The 27,500-nt window shown below is 36.9% G+C and overlaps 1 protein-coding gene across 5 annotated transcripts in view; it reads right to left on the bottom strand.

Moving 5' to 3' along the window:
- The window catches only part of LOC106883441 (centrosomal protein of 112 kDa), a 237,973-nt gene that overhangs the window by 189,871 nt on the left and 20,602 nt on the right, over positions 1 to 27,500 (bottom strand). For all 5 annotated transcript variants that reach the window (XM_089346986.1, XM_089346987.1, XM_089346988.1 and 2 more), the window contains 4 exons: positions 26,642 to 26,705; positions 23,594 to 23,711; positions 17,524 to 17,577; positions 10,121 to 10,281 (listed from right to left, as the gene is read on the bottom strand). In XM_089346986.1, coding sequence (XP_089203112.1) covers positions 10,121 to 10,281; positions 17,524 to 17,577; positions 23,594 to 23,711; positions 26,642 to 26,705 — 397 coding nt within the window. The remainder of the gene's footprint in view (positions 1 to 10,120; positions 10,282 to 17,523; positions 17,578 to 23,593; positions 23,712 to 26,641; positions 26,706 to 27,500) is intronic.

Raw genomic sequence — 27,500 nt, 5'->3', positions numbered from 1 at the left:
ACCTAGCCATTTTATGTTTAAAAAAATCATATTATATTTTTATAATTAAGTATTATTAGGAACTGTATCAAAAGAAACTGTTAAAATATTTTGTATATTGTTCACTGGGCCATATGGATCCCAGTTGAGAACTACTGCTTTAGAGAGAAATTAACATAGATGACCGAAGCCATGGCCCATGCCAGTGTTGCATAACCAGCCCATTTAAAAGTGCCCTTGAATCGTCGGGTGATATGATGAGCTTGAGAAGACCTGTTGAGTCAAGTGAAATTGAAATCATAGTCTATGTAAATCCACATGTACGTAAGTTGATTGTCTTAACCAATTTTGCCTTCGTTTGATTTCTGTAGTAATTACCAGTGTATTTTTTGGCAATTTAATAACGTGTTTTGACTGATATTTTAAGCAGGTAGACATACTTAATATGTCCTTTGATTAATTATAATATATATATATGTGTATATATATATATGTGTATATATATATATATATATATATATATATATATATATATGTATATATATATATGTATGTATGTATTTATGTGTGTCTTTGTTTGTTCCCACCATCATTGCTTGACAACTAGAGTTGGTGTGTTTGTGTCCCCATAACTTAGCGGTTTGGCAAAAGAGACCAATAGAATAAGTAATGGAAAAATATCGATATTGATAAATGTTCTGGGAGACACACAACCAGCAGAACTGAGAAAAACATTGCAATGTGTGTGCAGATATGAGGGGAAATCATTGAATCACCATCCGTGAGTTATCAGAAGATGTGCAGATCAGTTACGGCTCAGTTCAGTCCATTATCACTGAAGATTTGGGTATGAGATGTGTGTCTGCGACATTTGTGCCTAAACTGCTTTCAGCTGACCAGTTGCACAAGATCTCCTCAATTGTGTTGAGAACATTGAAGACTTTTTGAAAACTTTGCATAGACCTCTGAGCAGGTATCGCCAAGCTATTGGCAAAATTTGATGCAAATTCTCTGCTCAACTTTCTGTCATGGTCAATGCAGCGATTACATGCTATACACTTCCTTCCAAGTACTGCTGTAAACAGCAGAAGTGAGCTAAATCTTAGTGCGTATGCATGGCAGAGTTCAAGGTCAATTTGTTCCAAGCAGCTTCACTCTGCATGCTTTAGCTTTGTTACAATGGAAACAGTCCAGATACTCATTGATCAGACCATGTATATATAATCTAAAATATGTTCCATAATCCCTTGGGTATTAAGACCACCATCTTCATGCTATAATTCACAGGTAGATATCTTTTACCATCTTTTATTTGTTTCAGTCATTTTGACTGTGGCCATGCTAGGGCACTACCATGAAGGGTTTTAGTTGAACAAATCAACCTCAGAACTTTTTTTTTAAATGTCTAGTACTTATTCTATTGATCTCTTTTGCTGCACTACTAAGATAAGGGGACATAAATACACCAGAACAGGGGGACAAATGCAGATACAAAGACACATACACATAAATATATATACAATGGGCTTCTTTCAGTTTCTGTCTACTAAATCCACTCACAAGGCTTTGGTTGGTCCAAGGTAATAGTAGAGGACACTTGGCCAAGGTGCCATGCAATGGGATTGAAGCCAGAACCATGTGGTTGGGAAGCAAGCTTTTTACCACACAGCCATGCTTGCACCTATACAAGAACAGATTCAGCCAAAGCCTTGTGAGAAGATTTGGAAGATAGAAACTGAAAGAATGCCATTGTACATATATATATATGTGGGTGTGAGTGTGTGTGTGTATACATATATAGAAGCGTATGTGCATATGTGCTTGTCTTAACATTGCATAATAGTTGCAAACAAGCATCATCATCATCATAAAAGCACTGTTTTATTTCCAATCTTCTGTGTAAAAACAAAAATGTCTGGACCAGAGGCAAGATTACTTTACTTGGAAATAGGTTAAGGTTGGGAACAGGAAAGGCATTTGACTGTACAAAATCCACATCAGCAATTCCATCCAACCCATGTGAGTATGGAAAATGGATGTTAAAATGATGATGATGAAGATGATGATGATGATGATAATGCTTTCAGAGTTTTTGAGCTAATCAAATGAAACACTTACTAACTCTTATGTTGGAACTTAAGCCTTCAAAAACTTCTAAAAGTATCTATTGCTAAGTTGGTACTAGGGTAGTGTAAGTCAGAACAACAATATCCTATAAACATGACTAGTTATAACATCTAAAAAGTTACAATTGTTTTGGGATATCTTTTATCTTATATTTGTTGCAGTCTTTGGACTGTGGTCATGCTGGAGTGTGCTGCTTTGAAACTGGAGGAACTGCTCATTGTCTGGACAAATCTTTTTCTAGAATTGGTAAGAGAGAAGGTACTTTTTTCCTTCATAACATTAGTTAAGTGAAGTAAAGACCCCCTTTGGTCATGAATGACCAGGGGATTGCACCTAGAAAGTTCCCAAGATTGTTTATGGAAGACCAGTAGTCACCCAAGCATACCAACCCCGCCTCACCATGCCACTGATGTTATCCAAGGGAAAGGCAAAGGCCAATACAATTTGGCACCAGTTATGTTGCAACTCATTCCTACAGCTGAATAAACTGGAGCAATGTGAAATAAAATGTCTTGATCAAGAATACAACACACAACCAGGTCCAGGAATTGAATTCACAATCATAAGCTCACAACCTCACAACCATAAGCTCAATGCTCTAACCACTGAGCCATTACATACTTAGACCCAGGTGTCATGAGCCCTAAGACTCATAAGGCTGGAGCTTAACACCCAATTTCCAAAGCAAATAAGTGACTGAGATTACAACAGTCCCTTCTCGACAGGACACCTGTCTGTCACAGGGTCAACTTCCTGGATACTGCTAGAACTCATTTACAACTGATGGAACAAGAGCAATGTGAAATGAAGTGTTTTGCTCAAGAACACAATGCACTGCCCAATCTGAGAATTGAAACCACAATCATATGATCATGAGTACAACACCCTAATCCCTAGGCCATGAACCTTCTAAGAAAAAAAGCCAGAGAAAAATCTCTAAGCATTTCCTTTGTACTTTAGTTGTACAACAAACTGAAGATTTATGACAGGAAATCTAGTTATTAGTAATATGAATTTTATTGAACTTCCAAGTGTTCTAAGAGAGAGAGAGGGAGAGTAGGGCTATTTATCCTGTCCACTAGGCCACATGCCTTCACCTTCATGTTATTAACCAATCAATAAGAGAAGTAACGATTTGCTTGGCTGACAGACTGAACAAAGAAGACCGTGGGGTACAACACAAGTGTGCAACAAACTTGAACTTACAACCACACTGACAGCCGTTTAGCATCTTAATCTCATAACTACTTTGTTTTATTGACTAACATAAGTCTAAACAATATTTTTTTCATTACATTGCTTTTATTGTAGCTAATGTGATAAACAGTAATACTGTCAAGAGGACTGTGTTTAAAATAAATATCATTTCCTCTGGCTGTCTCTATATCTATTTGTATGTGCATATGTGTGTTTGAGTGTGTGTGTGTGTGTGTGTGTGTGAGTGATAGAGAGAGAGAGAGAGAGATATCATTACTGCAAGTAACATTATTGATGCTAAAACATCTACATAATTGAGCTTATTGCTTCTGTCGTGCTAATTCATCATTTCATCTGTACAGACACACGACTGTAAGCTGTTGAATGGGTAAATAATACTGTCCTAGACTAATTTAAAACTATCATGAATAAAATCAGCAATAAGCTACACAAGTAATAATACTAATACTATAATATAGCTATTAGAGACATTTAGTTACAGTGAAATTAGTGTCTTCCTAGGTTTTTCTTTGATGTTTAGTTCACTTAAAAATCTCTTGCTCCCTCCCCACCCCCATTTTTCCCTCACGGTAATTCTACATATTTTTCAATAATATTCACTTCAATAGACATTCAAGAATATTAACATGACTGGCACTGAAGTTCTATAATTTGATTGGAGAATCTTCCATCTAATGGTGACATAAAGTACAAAAACTGCCTGTAAAAGCTTACAAGAAGAGTATTATTCAGTCTTAAGTAAAATTGACTCCAAGTTTAATGAGGCATTAGTTACTTTGTTATAGCTTTTACTTAAAAGACAGCTCTGATCTAGAAAGATGAAGCAAATTTGATGTTGCGAGTCGAAACGAAGATTATATACCCCTAGAGGCTAATAGCTATGGGCTTACGCTGGCTTTTGTAATACGATATAAAAAGGAAAATTATATGAATCAAAACTTAAAGAGGCTTACGTTGGGATGAGTAACCAAAATAAAGCTGTCGTCAATAGCAATATCAGTAAATAGCGACGAGCATAGTATTGATTAGGTTTCTTTATTCTAAACATTACCATTGATGTTGTCATCATAGGGGCTTCTCCCACTACCACCACCACCACCACTTTTAACTACTATGTTTTTTCCTTTCTTTTTTAATCTACTCCCATTACATCTTTTACCTCCCATCCACTTGCTGCCACCTGATATCAACATCTGCTGCTTCTTCTGGTCCTGTCCAGAAGGGATCTGGCTGCATTTTTTTTTTCTAAGAGTATAAGTTTATGTAGTGAGTTCAAATTTCTTTTTGTCTTTTTTAGCTCTTAGCAACAAGATTCTTGCTTGTTAGCAATCAGAGTTTGCAAAAGTCCTATTCATTATCAGCTTTTAATGGTCATCAGTGAGACCATGAGAAGCCAACAGCAGTTAGGAACAATCCTACATTTTCAGCCCTAAATTATTTCAGATATTTATTATCTCAAAGTTCCTTTCTCACAGTTTGTCACAGTTTGTTAAATTAAATGTGGTTCTCAAGAAGAAAAAGATTCCAAGATTCTATTTTAAAGAATGAAATTTCAATAAATAATCTAATTTCATGAATAATTAAACAAAATAATGAAGCATAGTAAAAAGATGAACTGAAACTTCAGTAGAGCTGCTTCACTTGAAAGAGTTTATAACTAACAAATATGGGATGGGATGGCTCAGTTAGGTACAATGTCAAGACAAAGGGACACAAACATCCCCCCACCACACTCAAACATCTCTCTCTATACAAAATCCTTTGTCTCTGTCTGTTCCCTATGCATTCTCAATTGGCTCCATCAAATCAAATTTTACAAGGTAATAGTATTACCCCCTGTGAGTGTCAACATGTAATTTTTATCTTCATTTGGATTGAAACAATATAACATTTTCTCGAAAACAGTCTTTCTATTGTAACAGACATTTTATACCATGATGGTGACGTCACATTTTGTATATGATGTGCATTTGTTACATACAAGATAGTAAAGGGCATTTTATACCACTACCATGACAACACTTCTTATATATAAAATAGACCTCTGTGTGAGTGTATCGCTTTTCACATGAAAACAGCTGTGCGAATTGGTTTCATATTTGGGATGCATGAATAATTTGACCTCGGATACATAACAGGGCCTTCATTTATTTTTTTATGAAAAATACTTCCTCTCTTTCTATCTCTTACTCTATCATTCTCTCAACCATTCTATCTAGCGTTTACTGTTGTAATGGTATCTCGTACCAAAAAAATTATGACAGCTACTTTCATTGTATACAATCTTCTGTAGCAGTGTATTTATGCACACCAACACATAAACAAAATGTTTAAAAGGCTGAAGGGTCAAACAAAAATGCTGTACCAGTGTATTTGTGTATCAATAAATAACCATATTGTAACGATTTCTCGTACCAAAAAAATTATTACAGCTACTTTCATTGTCAACAATCTTCTGTACAGGTGTATTTGTATATCAGTAAATAACCAGGAGTAAATATTTCGTAACTCAGTGTGAAATAATTTTTTTTCCACAGTTTTTTTTTCAAGTGCTTTCAATGTATCTGACCTCCAAACCCACCGCAAGCCACTTTTTTCCAGAAAAGAAGGAGGGAGGGGTCAAAAAATTATTTCACAGCGAAATATTGGTGGGTCCTTTATCGCAAATTGCTGTTACATGGTAATAGGGCGTGCTAGAAATAGCAGCCAGATCTTTCCTTTTCTGGGGGAAGGAGCCATTTAAGTGTGATTTCGATGTCACATTTGTTGAAAGTATGCGAAATAACCTGGCAAAGAAAAACAAAACTCCGGTGGTGGGAAACTCCGACGTCACCCCTTCTTTTCCGAAAAAAAAAATGGCTTGCGGCAGTTTTGGAGGTCAGATATGTTGAATGCACTCGTAAAAACTCATGGAAAAAAATTATTTCACACTGAGGTACGAACAGGTCCTTTATGAAATATTTACCTAACAATACCGAGAAGAAAGGTGTCAGATTAAACTACAAGCAAAGAGTACTGTGTTAAGGCTACGAGTCTATAACCCAAATGAAACCAGATCCTTCGGCCTGTCATATATATATGTATACACACACACACACACACACACACACACACACACATATATATATATATATGTATGTATGTACGTACGTATATATAATCCTCTGTAAGGTGGTTGGCATTAGGAAGGATAACCAGCCACAGAGACCATGTGCCAAAGCTGGCACTGGAGCTCAACACAGTCCCCTGATCTGTTGGATCCTGTCAAACCATCCAATCTGTACCAACATAGAATACGGATACTAAATTATGAGTATTGATTTTGATTATGATACATAATGTTGGGTTTCTTTCAGTTTCTGCAACCAAAATCCACTCACAAATCTTTAGTTGGTCCAGGGGTAAAAATAGGAGACACTCACCCAATGTGCCACGCAGAGAGACTGAACCCAAGACCATGTGATTTGGAAACAACTTTTTAATCATATAGTCATGCCTGCACCTGTCTGAATGCTTTAAAAAAATGTTATTGCTATTTTTCTCTATGAAACTGTAATTAGTTCTCTATATTGATTAATTTTGTTGGCTCTACAATCTATCATTGCATCTCTGAATCATTGCATTATGATAAAACAAGTGCAATCTTCAGCAACCTCTATTTCAACCAACTAACAAACTATTTACTAGATATCAACTAAGCAGCCGGAAGAGATACCTTAAGGAATATCTTCAACCAATTTTTTTTTACCTTTTTCCCTGTTCTTTTCTGTCTTGCTTGCCAGCCTCACTGGACCCAGTGGTATAAGAGAAGCACCCAGTAACACAGTGTAAAGTGGTTGATGTTAGAAAGGGCATCCAGCTAGAGAAACTATGTCAAATCTGACACTGGAGCTTGGTGCAAGCTCTGCAGCTCAGTGGATTCTGTTTAACCATCCAACCCGTGCTAGCATGGAAAATGAACATTAAATGAAATGATCACAACGATGATGTTGAATATTTTTTAAGTTTTAAAATAATTTCTGTTATACAGTACAAAGACAAAGCCATGAGATACTTTTCAAAGTAAAATCAACTTTCCATTCATTAGAAAAATTCTTGATTCAGTAACAAAGCTTGATCAGGGTTGAACCTTAAGCTTTGCTCTCCTTTATAAAAACATCACTTAACACAAATAATACTTTTACTTCAGCCACACTCAACACTAAATATTTTCAAGAAAAGATGAATGATTCCATTCTTGAGAGTAATAAATATTCAGAAACATTTCTAACTTTTATCATTGACAAGTCCCTTAACCCCTTGGGGATTATTGGGGCACTGCAGCCATGCAGTGTATCTAGGGCTAGAAAGCCAGATGGAGCCCATCTCTCTTCAGGCTAAACTCATTCTTACAGCTGAGTGGACTGGATGAACATGAAATAAAATGCTTTGCTCAAGAACACAACAGATCACCTGGTCCAGAAATCGAAACCACAATCTTATGATCATGGATCCAACACCTTAGCCACTAAGCAACATACCTCCACTAGTGGTACCCATTTCTACAGCTGAATGGACTGGAGCAATGTGAAATGAAATGTTTTGCTCAAGAACACAGCAGATCACCCAGTCCAGGGATCAAAACCACAATCTTACGATCATGAGTCCAACACTCTAACCACTAAGCCATATGCCTGCACTACCTTTATCAGCATTACATTAAATACACTGTATAATACCTAGTGCAAGTGTCTTCTACTATAATCCCAGACTGACCAAAGCCTTGTGAAAGGATTTGATAGACAGAAACTAAAAGAAACCTGTCATATATATATATATATATATATATATATATATATATATATATAGAGAGAGAGAGAGAGAGAGAGAGAGAGAGAGAGAGAGAGAGAGAGAGAGAAAGAGTGTGTGTGTGTGTGTGTGTGTAACATGTTACTTGTAGGTGAGTGTCACTGTCATACAAGCAGCATCATTAATTTTCAATGTCCTGTAAAAACATGTCTGGCCATGGTGGGAATATTACCTTGTTTGGAAACAAGTGGGGGTTGATGGCAGGAAAGGCGTCTAGCCATAGAAAATCTGCCTCAATAAACTCTGTCCAACTCATGCAAGAATGGGGAAAGTGAATGTTAAATGATGACATGAAAGGTGTGTTGTATATTAAAGGTCAAAACAAGAGCATAGTTCAACTGCACTCTGTATAATAAAAGTTTTACATCTATCTAATAACTGTCCAATATTACCGGCTGTTTAGCAACCCTTTCCAGAATGTTCTTGGAAATGCTCTAATAGATGGCTTAAAACATCCCAATATCATTTCAAAAATGCTTATTAAAAACCTTGAAACGATAAGGTATCTATCACATGCATACACACAGCCCAAACCACCTGGCTTCCCTACCAACAAACTTGCACACACTTCAGCAACCCCTTTTCCTCTAATACCTTCAACCAACACTATGACACTTAGCACACACACACACATGCGTATATAGATGCCCACACTCAAGCTTGCTTACACACTTAACTCCTTTTCCTCTCACATTAACACACACACACACACACATATATAAACATACTTCCTACATTTCTCACTTCACGTACCACTCATCTTCCGACACTCTATGATGCTACGCTCACTCCACCTTCTAACACTTCATCCTATTCATCACACGCATTTGCATATAGCTTTGCTCTCTCTCACACACTAAACTTCCTATTCGCTCCACATATGTAGTAAACATACATCACACTTCATTTTCGTCTTGCTACATTCTCACACACAATAATCCTACTTCACACATACTTCATTTTATGCTAATCACATATCCTTTATCCCTATTCTCTCAAAATTCAACTTCTTTCCTCCACTACTTCCTATCTACCATTCAAATCGAGAGCCAATATTTTTTCCCCTATCTTCTTCCTTCTGGTTGTTTTGATGAAGGATGATTGTCCGAAACAGCAGCTTATCTTTCTTTCCTCCACAGCTTTCATTACTTTGTACGTTGTCTTCCAATAAATTCATGCACACTTCACCACCTATCCACCCAATGCCCATGACCAATACTATGACACATTGCACACACCATCCACAAACATCATGTCTTACACTCATTCACTCAAGCTTGTTTACACACCTAACACCTTTTGCAATCAGACAAACACACACATGCATATCCATCCATCCACACACACACACATACATATATATGACATATTCTACATTAGGAGTTTTCAACCATTTTTTATCTATGGACCCCCTTTGATTGCTATTTTATTCTGATGGATCCCCGTAGTCATTCGATGTTTAAAAACTAGTTTCATAGAATGTTATTTATTGTTTTCACACATTAATTTGTGTAGGTTGAGCTATGTAAAATGTCAGTGAAAGAAATCTGTTTCTTGCAATACATACCAATACATATGTCTAAAGCAAATGTTTTTTCAGTGGCCCTTAAAATATCATTGTGGATTCCCAATTTACCATTTTGTAGTATGGACCCCAAAAATCTAATGTGGACCCTCAGGGGCCATAGGGACCTCAGTTGAGAACCACTGTTCCACATGTGTTTGACTTCGCTCTATGATACTATGCACACACCACCCACAAACACTGCAGTACTTAATGCTTCTTATAAGGAGTTGAGTCCAGCATCTTAATCATCAACATTGTTGGTTAATAAATCAGTTTTCTCTACATTTTACAAACAGCAAGTAAAATATTAAAAAGTTTATGATGATAATAATGACAATGGAAAAATATAACACCCCCAATTCAAACATTAAGTTTACAAACCTGTCTTGATAGTCACAGACTGATGGAGAATTGTAATCTAATTCATTCTTGTTCTCAGCTCCAATATTAGTTCCATTCAGATCTGAACTTAGGAATGAACTGCAACTGTCAGAGCTTACTAACAGTTCATCTGTCAACCATTCTGGAGTTTTACCCTGAGCCTGTAAAATCACAAAACATTATGTTATTCACTTTTTTTCTTACCATGTTTCTGTTGAGATACACTGTCTTTTGTTTCAATTAATTTTAGAAATAACGAAGAATGTAGTAAAATAACTTTACCATTATAAAGCTGGTGTCTGGGAAATAGATTAATGCGAAATTTTAATGGTAAGTTTGAATTTAGGTCACTTTTAAACAGGAAGTTTATATCATAGGACCAGGGGCAGTCAACCATGTTAATAGGAAACGGGTTAAATTTCTGCCAGTAGCATGATCCTCGAAATGATCTTTGAATGTTGGGCCTCACTAAGGTGAGGGACAAGGTGGTGAAACATGATCTTTGAATGTTGAGCCTCATGAGGTGATAACAAGTGACCGAGACCTTCGGTGATATGCTGCGCTTGAGAAAACTTAAGCCAAGTTGTGGCCATTGCCAATGCGATGTAAATGACACCTGTGCCAGCGGCATGTAAAAAGCACCCATTACACTCTCAGAGTGGTTGGCATTAGGAAGGGCATCCAGCCATAGAAACCATGCCAAATCAGACTGGAACCTGGTGCAGCTCTCCAACTTACCAGTTCCAGTCAAACCGTCTAACCTATGCCAGTATGGAAAGTGGATGTTAAATGATGATGATGATGATAGAGGCAGCAGAAAAAAAAAAAAAACAGATTTTATATGGCCATTGGTGTACCGCTAGTGAAGTTAGGCAGGTGGTAATGGTATCTCCATGTAGCTGATATTTAACCATTTTTATTACTCAATTACCATTATGGTTTGGATCAGTGCACCCCTAATGTTTGGTGTCAAAACATTTACCAAGAATGGTGAATCTGAGAGGATATTTTTAGTTAGCCACAATCAATACTTTTCTACAAAATTTCTGCTTCTAAATGAAAAAAGTTTACTTTTTTTTTACAAAATATATTAATTTCAAATTATATTTGTTTGCTGGTCGCTCTTTTTTTTTTTTTTCTCCTTTGCATTGTTGGAAAACATACTGGTTCACTATTATGAAAATGTCTGATACTACTTAAAACCTCTACTTGCATAGTGTCTGCTCCAATATAAAACATGCATATCATCATCCTTTATCTTTTATCTTTTACTTGTTTCAAACATTGGACTGCAGCAATGCTGGAGCACTGTTTAAAGGATTTTAGTCAAACAATTTGATCCCAGTACTTATTTTTAATCCTGGTGCTTATTCAGTTAGTTCTTTGCCAAACTGGTAAGTTACAGGGACATAAACAAACCAACACCAGTTGTCAAGTGGTAGTAGTGATGGGAGGGGTTGAATCAAAAAGAGACATATATGACAGGCTTCCACACAATTTCCATCACCAAATTCACTCACATGGCATTGGTCACCTAAGGTTATAATAGAAGACATTTACCCAAGGTGCTTTGGGATGAAGTGAAAACCACATGGTTGCATAACTAATTTCTTAACCACTCAGCCATTCCTTCACCTATATTCTTTATTCTTTTACTTGCTTCAGTCATTTGACTGTGGCCATGCTGGAACACTACCTTGAAGTGTGTTTGTCAAACAATTTGAGTCCAGGACTTGTTTTTATGCCTAATATTTATTCTATCAGTCTCTTTGCCAAACTGCTAAGTTACAGTGATGTAAACACACCCACACCAGTTGTCAAGCAGTGATAGTGGGGACAAACACAGACATATACACACACACACACATAGATGTTCATGTGTGGGTCACTGCCAGAGCTGCCTGTCTGGCTCCCTGTGCCGGTGGCACGTAAAAGGCACCATCCAAACATGGTCAATGCCAGCCCACCGCTTCAACTGGCTCCTGTGGCGGTGGCATGTAAAAAGCACCATCCAAATGTGGAGTGGTTGGTGTTAGGAAGGGCATCCAGCTGTAGAAACATTGCCAGATCAGATTGGAGCCTGGTGCGGCCTTTTGGCTTGCCAGTCCCCGGTCAAACTGTCCAACCCATGCCAACATGGAAAACGGATGTTAAACGATGATGATGATGTGGTTTACAGTTATCATGTAGACACTTTTAAATTTCTTTTAAAACATTTTATTACATTTAAATTTCTATCTTGCAATTAACTAAATTAGCATAGAATAATGGTTTCATATATTTTTTATAATTAAGATCTAAACTGTTGATATACGAATGTGAAAGAGAAAGTTGAATAACTGTAAACCTACTTTTGGGCCACTCTGCATATATATGTGTGTGTGTGTGTGTGTGTGAGTGTGTGTGTGTGTGTGTGTGTGTGTATGGTTATGTCCCTGTAACTTAGTGGTTCAGCAAAAGAGACTTAAAGAATAAGTACTGGGCTTAAATAAAAAAAGAAGTCCTACAGTCAACTTGTTTGACTTGAAAAGTCTTTCAAGGCGGTGCTCCAGCATGGCCACAGACAAATGACAGAAACAAATAAAAGAATAAAAGAATATGTATGTATCTATGTATGTAAACATAATTGTAAGCCTTCATTGTTGACTATAGAAAACAGTATAATATGGCATATGTTTATAACATATATGCGTGTTATATATATATATATATATATATATATATATATATATATATATATAACATCCACACACACACACACACACACACGTTATAAATATATGCCATAATATTATACTGTTTTCTCTCTCTCTCTCTCTATATATAAGTTCAAAAAAACACAAAAAACAATAACAAAAAAACAACAAAGTGAGGACGTGATACGGATAGTGTTATTGGATGCTCGGGAAAGGAAAGAGAGAGTGTATGACGTTTCGGGCGGAGCCCTTCGTCGGAAAGATGGAAAGTTCGGAGAATGGAAAAACGGAGGAAGAGGAAAATGGTACCGATGCCCACGAGGTTATACATATATATATATATATATATATATATATAACTCATACCAGCAAGAGACATGGATGCTAAGTGATGATGATACACAATGAGCATTCACACAATTTCTGCTTACCAAATTTCACTCTCAAGGTATTGGATCATTGTAGAAATATAGTAGAAGACACTTGATTAAGGTGCCATAGGCATGGGATCGAACTTAGAACCATGTGGTTGTGAAGTGAAATTCTTAACCACACCACTGTTTCTGCGGCTTGTTTAAAAAGATAGCATAAAATAAACAGCAAAACACATTTTCATGTTTGTAATATTCTGAGAATGGCTTCTACCGAAGATTGAGAAAGTAAAAAAAAAAAAAAAATCAAAAGTAAATTTAGGGATATTTCCCTTATGTTAAAAGTTAATCCTATTATAAATATCCATACAGCTGGTGCTTAACTTTTCATTGTATATGCAGCAGCAATAATAATAATAATAGTAATAATAATAATAATGATGATGATGACAGTGGTGGTGCTGATGGGAATAAGGATGATAATGAGAAGAAGAAGAAGAAGAAGAAGCAGCAGCAGTATTGAATTGAGTGAAGCTGATGCAGATAGACCCTCCCCTGAGTAGGACATCAATCTATTCCAAATAAATTTGCCAGAAAATCCTGCTAGTTCCTCCTCCCACAAATTATTCACTTGACTGTGAGTGCGATGATCAAGAGTTTGAGCAAACAGGTAGAAAGAAAAAAGTTTAATTTCTCAGTGGAAAACAAATAAATATATTCCTTTGTAAAAAATATACTGCATCTAATAAACATTTGACTGATAAAATACCAGACTAAATAGCTTAGAGTATCTAATAGGTGCAGTATCTTATAGTATCTAATAGGTGGCTGTGTGGTAAGAAGCTTGCTTTCCAACCACATAGTTCTGGGTTCAGTCCCACTGCGTGGCACCTTCAGCAGGTGTTTTCTACTATAGCCTCAGGCTGACCAAAGCCTTGAGTGGATTTGGTACATGGAAACTAAAAGAAGCCCATCATGTGTATGTGTGTGTGTATATATGTATGTATGTATGTATGTATGTGTCGCTTTGTGTCTGTGTTTGCTTCACCATCACCACCATCACTTGACAATCAGTGTTAGTGTGTTTGTGTCCTCATAACTTAGCAGTCTGGCAAAAGAGACCGATAGAATAAGTGCCAGGCTTAAAGACATAAGTACTGGAGTTGATTCATTCAGCTAAATATTCAAGGCAGTGCCCCAGCATGACCACAGTCCATTGACTGGAACAAGTTAAAAAATTAGAGATAAAAGATAATAGACTTGCCTTTACAAAGATGGATATTTTAAGAGCAGAATATTAATAATATATAGTAAGAAATACAGACACTTGTGCAGTATTGTAAGGTTTTGTTAGGTAACAATAACAGTTTCAAATTTAAGCACAAAGCCAGCAGTTTTGAGGGGAAGAGCAATTAGTCTGTTGACCCCCAATATTTAACTGGTACTTTATTCTATTGACCCTGGAGGAAAGAAAGTATTTGAACTAAGAATGTAAAGAGCTGGAACAAATAGAGTGAAGCATATTCCTCAGAGTCTAATGATTTTGCCAATCCACCACCCTAAATAATGATAATAATAATAATAATAATAATAATAATAATTATCATTATTATTATTATTATTATTATTATTATTATTATTTCTACTATAGGCACAAGGCTTGAAATTTGGGGGAAGAGGGCTATTCAATTACATCAACCCCAAAATGATGCAAAGCAAAGCCAACCTCAGTGGTATATGAACTCAGAATGTAAAGACAAATAAAACGCCGCTAAGCATTTTATCTGGCATGCTAACAATTCTGCCAGTTCGCTGCCATAATAATAATGATTTCAAATTTTGGCACAAGGCCAGCAAATTCAGCTTTGACCCATCAAAAAACCTTGAGTGGATTTGGTATACAGAAACTGAAAGAAGCCTATGATGCATGCATGTATGTATGTACGAGATGGTATCAAAAAATTCTTGGACTAGTTCTGTAGTGCACCAACAGATGGCAGCACATGGTTGTATGCACAGTGAGAGCTAGCAGTGTCCTTCATTAGGTAGTGTGCTGAGTGACATCACTGTGTTTAGTTTGCAAGTTTCACAACTTTGTGTTTTTGTGATCACATGTATGCTGTAATCTGTGATTTTGTCATGGACAGGAGCAAAGAGCCAACATTAAATCTTGCATTAAACATGTGAAGTCTCCTACAGTGACATTGAGCATGCTTCAGCAAGATTACAGCAACAAGGTAATTGGTCGTGTAGAATGTGTTGAGGGGCATGGGGGCTTCAAAGGTAGAAGACCTTCCTTGGAAGACAACGAGTGATCTGGAAGACTTGCCATGAGTGTTACCCCACAGAAATACAATGTTGTGCATCAAGAATTTGTCCCCCAGGGCCAGACCATCAATTGAGAGTTCTACTGCAATATTTTGAAGTGTTTGAGGGAGGACATTTGGCAATCTGTGCAGTGTAAAGAATTAGATTATTCACAATGACAATGCACCCTGTCATTGAGCTCTCCTCACTCATAAGTTTCTCGCCAAAAACAACATAGTGTTGCTTCCACACCCACCCAATTTGCCAGATTTAGCACCTGTGGGGCTTCCATCTCTTCCCCAAGATGAAAATGCAGCTCAAAAGTCGTTGTTTTAACACCGTTGTCAAGATCAAGAGCAAATTACAGAAGGTCCTCAACTTGCTTACAGAAAACGAATTCCAGGCTGGATTCCAAAAGTGGCAGGAATGCTGGGATTGGTGTATTGCTGTGCAAGGTAACTATTTCAAAGGAGATGATGTTAAAACTTAATTATTTTTTATTAAACATAACTATTCTGGGAACCTTTTGGTACTACCTCATATGTAATGTATATATGTGTGTTTGTGCTTACCCATGTCTACATACCATATCAGTTGTAAATGAGCATCACTGTCATACAGGTGATGATGTTCGTTGCTAGTTGTCTGTGAAAAACATGTCTAACCAAGGGAAAATATTACCTTATTTGGAAACAGGTGAGGGCTGGTAACAGGAAGGGTACCGGACTGCAGAAAATGTGCCTCAACAAATTTTGTCTGAACCATGGTAAAGTAGATGCTAAAATTTTGTCTTGGTTCAAAAGTCACACAAAATCATTTACAATTTCTACCAATACTTCTGCTTGTCATACAAATATTAACTGGTCTTTCACTTTAAAGCAAAACTTGTTTTTCACTTCCCAAATCTTCCTCCATCAATCACACAGCTTCTTCAGTAAAAATGCTTTCCACCTTTACAATTTTCTTCCAAAGAATAGCCTTCCTCACTACCTCCTTTTCTTTTGCATGTCTCATATACAACAGAAGAGTCTTTGTTGTTCTCACTCATTCAGAGTTAACTTCTGCAGTCATCACTACATTTGTCACATTTATGAAACTTAATGTTGATGTTGCCAACTATATTTGTTAGCAAATTCTTTACAGTACCAATGATGGCATGACAAACACACACAAAGAAAGAGAAATAAAATAAATAAAACAACTCTTTTTCTCATTATCAAAAACATATTTTGCTTAGTTGTCACGCAGAAGGAGATCAAGGATTTTAGGAAAAAAAACATTGTACCAACAACAATAATGATGGTGATGATGATGATGGTAGTAATGATAATAATTCATCATAATGTTCAGTCATATTTGGAAATGAGTCTTAAGTGTTGTTGTTTATAGCAGGTACAGGTATGGCTGTGTGGTTAAAGAGTTTGCTTTGCTTTGGTCTTCAGTTCAGTCCCACCAAGCTGACCAATGTCTTGTGAATGCATTTGATAGTCAGAAACTGTATGGAAGCTTTATTTTTTGTTTTATACTTTAATGAAGAATGAAGGTAGAGCCCATGGCTCATTACAAAGCCTCCAAAACTAGCATGAGAAGAGGGGAGAGGGGGGAGGGAGGAGGGGAGAGATGGCAGAACGTATCCTCAAATCATGGTTCTGGTCAGAATTCTTGCAAGAGAGTGGACTACAGTAAAAGCAACGATGGTGTCACATGGTGTTGTTAAACCAAGTGACAAGTTCAATCTGTCACCTACATAAGCCATGGTGGGATATGAACTCAGAACCCAAAGGTATCCAGTCCAACATTTCTGACAGTTCTGACAATCCACTGCCTTGGATTGGTACATTTTTTTTATTGATCTTGAAAGGGTAAGAGGTAAAGTTGACCTTAGTGGGATTTGAACTCAGAACACAGAAAGTCAGAACAAATAGCAAAAAACATTCTGTCCAATGCCCTAACTAACTCTGCCAATTTCCCATCTACAGATGTTTCAAAAAGGGAAATAGTTTAATTTAAAAATAGAAGAGAAACTTACCCAAATAAAATTGTTTACTGATGGCCGAAACAGTTCTGGATCAAATTTGGCAAGCTGATTACAGAGAGAGAGAGAGAGAAAAGAAAAAAAGGAAGAAATATATAAGCGGAAATTATTTTGTACAAAAGCAACAATATTTTAACCATAATTGGAACTCAAAGGAAGCACAAGCATTTTCACACACAAATATACACATGAAGAAATTTCTGCCTACAAAATTCACTCTTAAGGCTTTGGTCGGCCTGAGGCTCTAGAATAAGGCACTTGCCTGAAGTGCTGAGCAGTGGGACTGAACCCAGTACTATGTGGCTGGGAAGTGAACTTCCTACCTACACAGTCATGCCTGCACCTAGAAATATGGAAATAAAATATTTAGGCAATTTATACACTCACTCACACACACACACACACACACACACACATACCACACACATAAAGCAAATGAGTATAACCTAATAGCATGTATCATGTTTTCACTAATTGTTTTAGGTGATTGTGTAGTAATGAGTGGACACAGATACTCTCTTGACCTCACCTTCAATGCCCCAGCAGAAACACCGAGAATATGACAGCTGGTGGTTGAGAGAGCTGCACTAGAACTCAGCTAGTACTCCTTTACAGCTGAGTAGACTAGAGCAACATGAAATGAAGTGCCTTGCCCAAGGACACAACATGTTTCCCAGTCAGGAATTGAACCCATGACCTTAAGTTTATTAGTCCAACACCCTAACCACAGGGCTACATGACTTTCTGATCCCTCTATTAGACTTTAGTATAAATAATAGACACGCAGTTGGCTTCATGACTGGTTTGCTACTCAGTTAATGTCTCTGATTTTGATTAAAAAATTCAGTTGTCACAGATATTACAAATATGTAATCTTTTCAGATATCCTTGTGTTTGCTGTGTGATTATTAGGCAGGAATATTACATAATATCCTTATATTTGTTATACAATACTATGTAGATGAATCAAGGAATATCTATATTTTCCAAAGAAAGAATTCACTGCTCTGTATACATGTTGATGGATGCCATAATATTTTCGATAAACTGTGAACTTTGTAATATCTTCAGAGATCCTTGTTTCTTCTTCTTCTTCTTCTTTACCATCATCATTTTAACATTTACTCTTCCATGCTCACAATGGGTTGGATAGAATTTTTGAGATGGATTTTTAAAGGCCAGATGCTCTTCCTGTCACAACCCTCACCTCTTTCCAAGCAACATAACATTTCTCCTTAAACCAGACACGGTTTCATGGAAGGTTGGAAACCAAAGGACACTACTTGCATGATTATAACTATAACACCACATAGGTAAATCAATAACCATATTTTCACAAAACACTCACTTAAAGAAAGAATTCACTGTTCACTTGTTTATGGAAACCATAACATCTTTGATAAACTACACAACTGTACACTTCTATAGCGAACCGCACTGCAGGCAAATTCCCTTGTAATAGCAAAGTCATATTTATTTGTGGCACACTGTCACCATCCATATTTAGTGAGTAGATATTAAATCATTCTTTCATCCCTGCAGACTGATAAGATACTTGCCATGAGTTACACAATAGCGAATTATGTTCTCAAAGAAAACATTAATTCACTAACATCACAGCACATGTTTCATGATAGTTTTCAAAGACTGAACCTCGAATTAAATGTTAATAATGCTGACTTTGCTGCTGTGTTTTACTCTGATTTGGTACCATTTCTCTGATCATTATTTTTTTTTTTTTTGTGCATGTGTGTTTGTTTGTGTATATAAAGGAACATGTTCACAGAAACAAAAGGTGTAGATAATAATAATAAAGTGTGAGTTAAACCTTTATGCATCCACAGCACACAGAGCTTAGCGGGGGCATACAACAAATACAAACTAAACAATTAAATAATGTAAGTTATAATAATAATGATGGTTATTTCTCATACTGGCAAATGGCCACAAATATGAAGAGAGGATACTTCAATCAACTCCTGAACTTATTTTATTGTCTCAGGAACGATGAAAGATAAAAGTCGAATTTGGATGGACTGGAAATGAAAAACATAAAGGCTTAGAAGTGAATATTGACGGCATATATTGGGTTATCCCATAAATAATGTGGTTTATTTATACTTCTTTTATTTTTCAAAATTAAGATAAAGTTCTTTTTTAATCTAAAATATACTCTCTTTCATTTTCTACAATACTCTTCAATCTATCAGGTAGACTTGCAAGGCCCCTCTTCCAAAATTCACTTGTCCATGACAAAAGATACTCCTCCACTACTGTTCTAACCTCATCTTCAGAATTCATATTTTTTCCGTCCAAATGATTTTAAAGACTGCAGAATAAATGATAATCAGATGGGGCAATGTCTGGCAAATATGGTGAGTGGGGCATCATTTACCATTCAAACTGCTCCAGCCTTTGGAATGTCATCCTCATTGTATGTGGTCGAGCATTATCCTGATGGAATAATCCCTTATGTCTTGGAACCAAAGATAATTGTTTTTCTTCTAGTCCCTGTCATTCGTCAATGAGGTAGTTTCCAAGAGGGTGTCGTAGAATTGGTCTTTCTGCCCATCCGGTAGCCCTGGCTGAGGGGCATAGGCCGAGATGACAGTAGCTAACCTATGGTGAAGCACTAGTCTAATCTTAAGTACTCTGTCACATACTCTGACTACCTCGATTACCTTATCAACCCATTTCTCTGCTAGAAGTATCCCCATGCCCCCGACCCCGTCAGTGTTCCCTGTCCAGAAAATCTTGTACCTGTGTTCTTTATCTATATATATATATATATATAGACATATATATATACATATACATTTCTAACAAAACTGTCCGATGAACGGGAACATGAAACTCCGAGTAACAGTTTTTGTTATATTTCTGCTGCTTTTAAATAAAGGATATTACTCTACCTCTGGTATTTGAGTACTCTTTTTTCTACCTTGTTGCACATTTTATGTGCTTACTCCGGTATATATATATATACATATCATCATCGTTTAATGTCCATTTTCTATGCTGGCATGGGTTGGCTTGACAAGAGCTGGCAAGGTCAGGTACTGCACCAAGCTCCATTGTCTGTTTTGATATGGTTTCTACAGCTTGATGCCCTACCTAACGCCAACCACTCCAGAGTGTACTGGATGCTTTTTATGTGGCACCAGCACCAGTATAGTATCAATTCTGCTGTGGTAGACAGGTCTTCTTGAGTATATACACACACACACACATATTTACGTGTATGTATGTAAAGCTAACTTGCTCAGTACTACAACACACTCCATTGATGGGCTTTGTCTTGTGAGCTACTAGGTGACCTCACCAGTGCTGGTGCCATGAAAAAGAAGCACTGAGTCCACTCTGTGAAATGGATGGTATTAGAAAGGGTATGCAACTATAGAGCCCATACCAAAACAGACACTGGAGTTGAGCCCATGCCGGCATGGAAAAGGGCACGATTAATAATGATGATGCTGATTATGATGACTGAGTATAACATACATAAGTGAAAAACAAGGCTAGGAGAGATGATTACAGAAACTTTTGATTAATAATTAACACTGAGCTAAATGAAAGACAGATGTGGTAAGACATCAGTATTTTTGCTAATTGAATTAGCAAGACAAGATAGGAAAAAAAAAGAAATAAAAAAAATAATTAATGATTGTATTTAGAAAATATATTACCCCAAATCTGACATGGCAAGATTGTATTTACTGAGGATGAGCGGAGGCAGGGGGCTTTGGCAACTAGAAAATTACAATGAAATATCTACTGTAGGACTTCTGAAATTATCTGTTGAAGAATAAAAGGAAACTAATAAGAGTAACTATGATGATGATGATGATGATGATGATGATGGACAAAACATAAGAACTTTATCATCTTCAAGGAAGTCAAGAAATATCGAAAATAGCAAGAGGGAAATGTGAGGAGGATGAAGAAATAAGGATAGGAACTATTAAAAACTAAATTATATACAGACAATAACAAGGAAAGACCATCTATTTCAACAACAACAACAATGGCAGCAGCACCACCACCACCACTGCCATTTTAACATCATGACAGCATGGAGAAGGTGTTACAATGGAAGTGGAGGTGATGAAAAAAGGTTGCCTCAGCTAGTAGCTGATATTTATTTTCAACTGAGTAGACTGGACAAATGCAAAATAAAAAGTCTTGCTTAAGGATACAAAGAGCTGTCCATTTGAGAGATTCCACCAATAACCTTACAACCATTAGCCTCTAACCCTTACAACTTAGCCACAAACCTTGTAAAATCTACAACTGTTCTGTTTGTTCTCTTATTCACTTACTTGTTTCAGCCTTTGGCTGCATCCATGCTGGAGCACTGTCTTAAAGGGTCATAGTCGAAGAAATCCACCCCAGAACTTATTCTTTGTAAGTCTAGCACTCATTCTATCAGTCACTTTCGCTGAACTGCTAAGTTACAGGGATGTAAACACCAGCATTGGTTGTCAAGCGATAGTTGGGGGGGGGGGGCAAACAGACGCAAAGACACACGCATATAAATATACATATCTATATATATATATATACAATGGGCTTCTTTCAGTTTCTATCTACCAAATCCATTCACAAAGTTTTGATCAGCCCGAGGCTATAGTAGAAAACACTTGCCCAAGGAGTGACGTAATGGGACTGAACCCAGAACCATGTAGTTGGAAAGCAAGCCTTACCACACAGACACGCCTGCACCTGTTTGTTCACTTTTTTCTTTTACAGGTAGGCTTTTTATTTATTTAAGCAAAATGCCTTTCCTATCACTAATCACTTTTTGGGATGGACACTGGGCATTTTAGTGTGACACCAGCACTAAACAGGTTGCTTGTTAAATGTTCAAACATTTCAGAGAGGGTAAAACTAAAAGAATAATATTTTTCAAGGGAAATATAGTTGAAACACAAATATTCCTTTCTACTATAGGCACAAGGCCTGGAATTTTGGAAGCAGGGGACTAGTTGATGGATGAAATGCTGCTAGCCAATTACAGTGCTCAACTGGTACTTAGTTTATCAACCCCCCCCCCCTACCCCCCACCAAAAAAGAAAAACGATGAAAGGCAAAGTCAGCTTCAGTGGAATTTGAACTCAAGATGTAAAGATGGATGGAATACTGCTAAGAGTTGAATTACAAAATATTGGTTGAGAATTTTTGGCACAAGGCCAGTAGTTTCAGGGGTTGGGGTAAATTGATTACATCGACCCCAGTACTCAACTGGTACTTATTTTATCAAATCCAAAGGGATGAAAAGCAAAGCCAACTTTGGTGGAATCTGAACTCAGAACATAAAGGCAGACGAAATGCTGCTAAGAGTTGAAATACAAATATTAAAAACTAAAATGTTATTTGTTCAACTTCAACAAACAAACAAACATTTTCTCTCAAGATGTCTCCCAGAGGATGCAAATTTCTACATCTAAACATAAGTGCCAGTGGTGGCTTAGAAATAGCAAATAATATTCTTACTTTTATGATAAGTAAGTGTTTAATAACTTATCACATGTGTGCAATTTAGATGTAATGAGATGTGAGCAAGTCATACTTCCTAAGTAAACACACAAGATGCAGAGTAAAACAGCAAATCCTCTGCTTAGCTGTATTCAATGAGGCTTGTAAATGGTAAGACACAGGATCAAATGGACAGGATTTGAAGCAATATGAGACAAAGGGAAAACCTCTGTGTGGTTGATAGGACTATATGTATGTATGTATGTATGTATGTACGTGTGTGTGTGTATTACATAAGGGTATAAAAGTTGGAGGATGTAGTTAGCATCCAAATGCTTTGAGTTTTTCACAAAAAAACAACAACAAAAAATGGTTTGGAAACAATACTTAATTGTATCAATCACACCTAGATTAAAAGGAGTCAGAAAAGGATCCACAGCAATTGCCCTTCCTTGAACCAACTAAAAAAACAAAAAACAAAATGCAATTATGTCTATGATCACTAACTGAAACCATTAATCAGTTAACCATCTGTGTTTCTCCTTTTGAAAATCAGAAATAATAAAAGTTGTCTAAAGTCAAATCTTACCTGAGCGGCTGTAAGAGAAGGTAATTTTCCCTCGTCAGGCATTTCAGTAAATGGTTCCTCTAAGATATTCTTTTTCAACATTTGAAACAGCAATTTGATATGTGAATTACGGTTTTTTCTGAAACAGATAGAATGAAATTTATGCTCTAGTACGGTGTTTCTGAACCGTTTTTGGTCTATGGACCCTTTTGATTCCTATTTAACTCTACTGGACCTTCATAACCATTCAATGTTTCAAAAAAATCCTGTTATATTTTTGTAATTAAATATTAGGATTTGTATAAAAAAAAAACTGTTAACATATTTTGTGCATTGTATACATATAAGAAATTTTATTGCAGATATATTTTAAAAACCAAATCTTATATGGGCCCCCAAGGGCCATGTGGACCCCATTTGAGAATCACTGATATTATAAGAATTAGACTATGTTTCTTTTGTAATTGTTGTCTATTGATCAGAAGCAAGTGTACCCTTAGTGTTGCCTTTGTTGTCATCATTTAATGAGTACTTTTCTGTGTTTGCAAAGGTCGACCGACTATGCTGGGGCAGAGTTTTTCTGCAGCTGATCTCTCCTTACCTGGCACCAGCACTCACCTTTGCTCAGGTATGGTAACAATGCCCCCCCTCCTCCCCAATATATCAGTCAACAGTATCAGAAAATCACAAAATGTTGTAATCTGATATATTCTGTTTCACTGAGATTAGCCAACAGAAAACCTATCCCTAAATATACATGAAAATTCATATCTCAGGTGCAAACATGGATATGTAGCTAAATGAGTTTGCTTTCTAACCATGTGGTTTCAGGTTCAGTCCCACTGTGTGGTACCTTGGGCTAATGTCTTCTACTATAGCCCTGAGCTGAGCAAAGCTTTATGAGAGTAGTTGGCATATGGAAACTAATGTCTGTGCGTATGTGTGTGCACGCACGTGTGTGTATGTGTATGTGCGTGTGTGTGTGTGTATGTGTGTGCACGTGTGTGTATGTGTGTGTGTGTATGTGTGTCTGTGCATGAGTGCTTATGGCCCATCTTGACATCATTTAATAATTGTACCTGAGTGTCACTTCATGCATGTGGTCTCATTCACGTCCAATTATGTCAGGGCATAAGTGAGGAAAAAATACCTTGCTTGGAAACAAGTGAGGGTTGGCAACAGGAAGGGCATCCAACAAAAAAGAATCTCACTTGAATTCTGTCCGACCCATTCAAGCAGGAGAAAGTCAACATTAAAAACAACAATGACGACGATGATGATAATGATGATGACAATGATGGCCATCACCACCACCACTATGTTATCATCATCATCATCATCGTCGTCGTCGTCGTCGTTTTACGTCCGCTTTCCATGCTAGCATGGGTTGGACGATTTGACTGAGGACTGGTGAAACCAGATGGCTACACCAGGCTCCAATCTGATTTGGCAGAGTTTCTACAGCTGGATGCCCTTCCTAACACCAACCACTCAGAGAGTGTAGTGGGTGCTTTTACATGCCACCAGCACAAAGGCCAGTCTGGCGGTACTGGCAACGGCCATGCTCAAAATGGTGTATTTTACGTGCCACCTGCACAGGAGCCAGTTCAGCGGCACTGGCAACAATCTCACTCGAATGTCTTTACACGTGCCATCTGGCACAAGTGCCAGGAAGGCGATGCTGGGCACAGGTGCCATTGACGGTTTCGCTTTCGATTGCCCCAACAGGTCTTCGCAAGCCGAGTTTCGTTTCCAATGAAGGAGACGACGTTGGCATGGGTGCCAGTCATCGAATTTAATTCGATTTCAATTTCACTTGCCTCAACAGGTCTTTGCAAGCGGAGTTTAGTCTCCAATGAAGGAAGGTACGCATAAGTGTAATATATGTAATATATAAATGACACTTAGTTGAGAATTTTATTTCTCATATTTTCAATGAATAATACTTTCTTGCATTTGCACTACATTAAAATCCATTAACAGTGGGGCACAAATAAATAACTGAATTGATTTCAGTACATGTGCTAACCCTTATTTCACTGACCCCCAGCAGGAAGAATGTTAAAGTCAGCTCTAGAGAGATTTGAAATCAATAGCAGAGGAACAGAGTTAGATAAGGAAAGGTGCTGTTGCCTACCTGTTGGAAAGCACCATCTTTATTACTTCCACCTTAACGAAGGTGGAGGTATTGTTTTCACTCATGTTTGTTTGTTTGTTTGATTGTGGACAAGATATCTCAAGAACTGCTGGATGGATTCAGATGAAAATTTCAGGGATGTTTAGCCTCATGACTGGCATGACCTGATAAGATTTGGGGATCAATCCAGTACTGGACAAGGATTCTGGATCATTTTTCCTGTTTTTTTTTTTTTTTACTTAATTTTTTTGAGAGTGGTCGGATTCATTTTTAGTATTCTCATTTGTGAGAGCAGTTGAGTTTATTTCAGGTATTTTCATTTTAAAAATCATCTCCGGCTGATCGTTGAGAAGACGTTGGTGTTGCCTTGGCAGAGGTTTGCACTCTCTGAGTGCTCTTGTTTCAATTAATTTTGAAAATAATGAAGATAAAGTTTCAAATTTTGGCACAAGGCCAGCAATTTCAAGGAGGTGGGGTAAATCAATTACATTGACTCTAGTATTCAACTGGTGCTTATTTTATCAACCCCAAATGGTTGGAAGGCAAAGTCGACCTCAGTGGAATTTGAACTCAGGACATAAAAACGGATGAAATGCTGCTAAGCATTTTGCCTGGTATGCTAACAATTCTACAAGCTTGCTGCCGTAAAATCATTATTAAGCTGATGCTTGGGACATAAATGAACATGCATCCATCCATTCATCCAACCTCTCTGACCATTATTCCTGGAAGGGTTGTGGTGGGGTAGAGTCATCAGACACCTCCACTATAATAGAGTCCTGTCTGCAAGTGGAACATCACTGAGACAAGAAATTCTAATTTAAATCACTTCAAAATAAAAAGTTTGTACCATAGAACCAGGAGTAGTATCAGATGAGTTGGTATCAAAAGGATTAAATGAAGATTTAAAGAACTGTTACTGAATATCATACCTAGATGCAATTCCAGACACAGGCAGACAGAGCTTTCTAATCCATACAGCTGCATAATTCCGATCTGAAGAAAGAAAAATACATACATATGTACATGTGTGTGTGTGCATTTATGTGTGTGTGTATGTATATATTTGTAAAAATGAGTAGAGATGGTTTTTGGGGGATATTAAAGTAACTGTAAATATTATCATTAAAATAAAATTTATCCCTCCAAAAGCCATCTCCACTAATTTTTTCAAATATATTATACTGTACCCAAAAAATTTTTTTTATTATTCTACTATATATATATATATATATATATAGAGAGAGAGATTGGAGCCTGGTGTTGCCATCCGGTTTCACCAGTCCTCAGTCAAATCATCCAACCCATGCTAGCATGGAAAGCGGACGTTAAATAGTGGGGTTGTGTTAACCGCACGTGGAGAAATAATAGGAAAATGAAGAATAAGGCAGAATGCTAAATTGGAAGCATGTTTTAATAAAGATTTCTAACCAGCTTTCATTGCGAAGCAAATTTTCAAGAAGGAGAATGAAAATGTTTTTTACAAAGATGTACAAAATGAAGAAAATAATATATAAAAAAATAACTATACCAATACATTATATTGTCTTTGAGTTTTTGAAGTTCAATGGTAGTTCATGTATATAATGGTTGGAAAAATAAGGATGCATGAGAATTGAGAGTTGTGTTAGGTTTATAAAAAAGAGTTAAAAGTTTGTGTTAAGCAGGAAGTGTGGTGTCAAAACAGGAAGTGTGTGTAAGGGGAGACAAATGTTTTTAGTTGGAGTTATGAACTCTTTTTCCTGTTTGTCTCCCCTTACACACACTTCCTGTTTTGACACCACACTTCCT

The sequence above is a fragment of the Octopus bimaculoides genome, chromosome 2, assembly GCF_046866305.1.
Source record: "Octopus bimaculoides isolate indiv1 chromosome 2, ASM4686630v1, whole genome shotgun sequence".
Classification (NCBI taxonomy): domain Eukaryota; kingdom Metazoa; phylum Mollusca; class Cephalopoda; order Octopoda; family Octopodidae; genus Octopus; species Octopus bimaculoides.
This window is presented reverse-complemented; position numbering and strand designations above follow the sequence as displayed.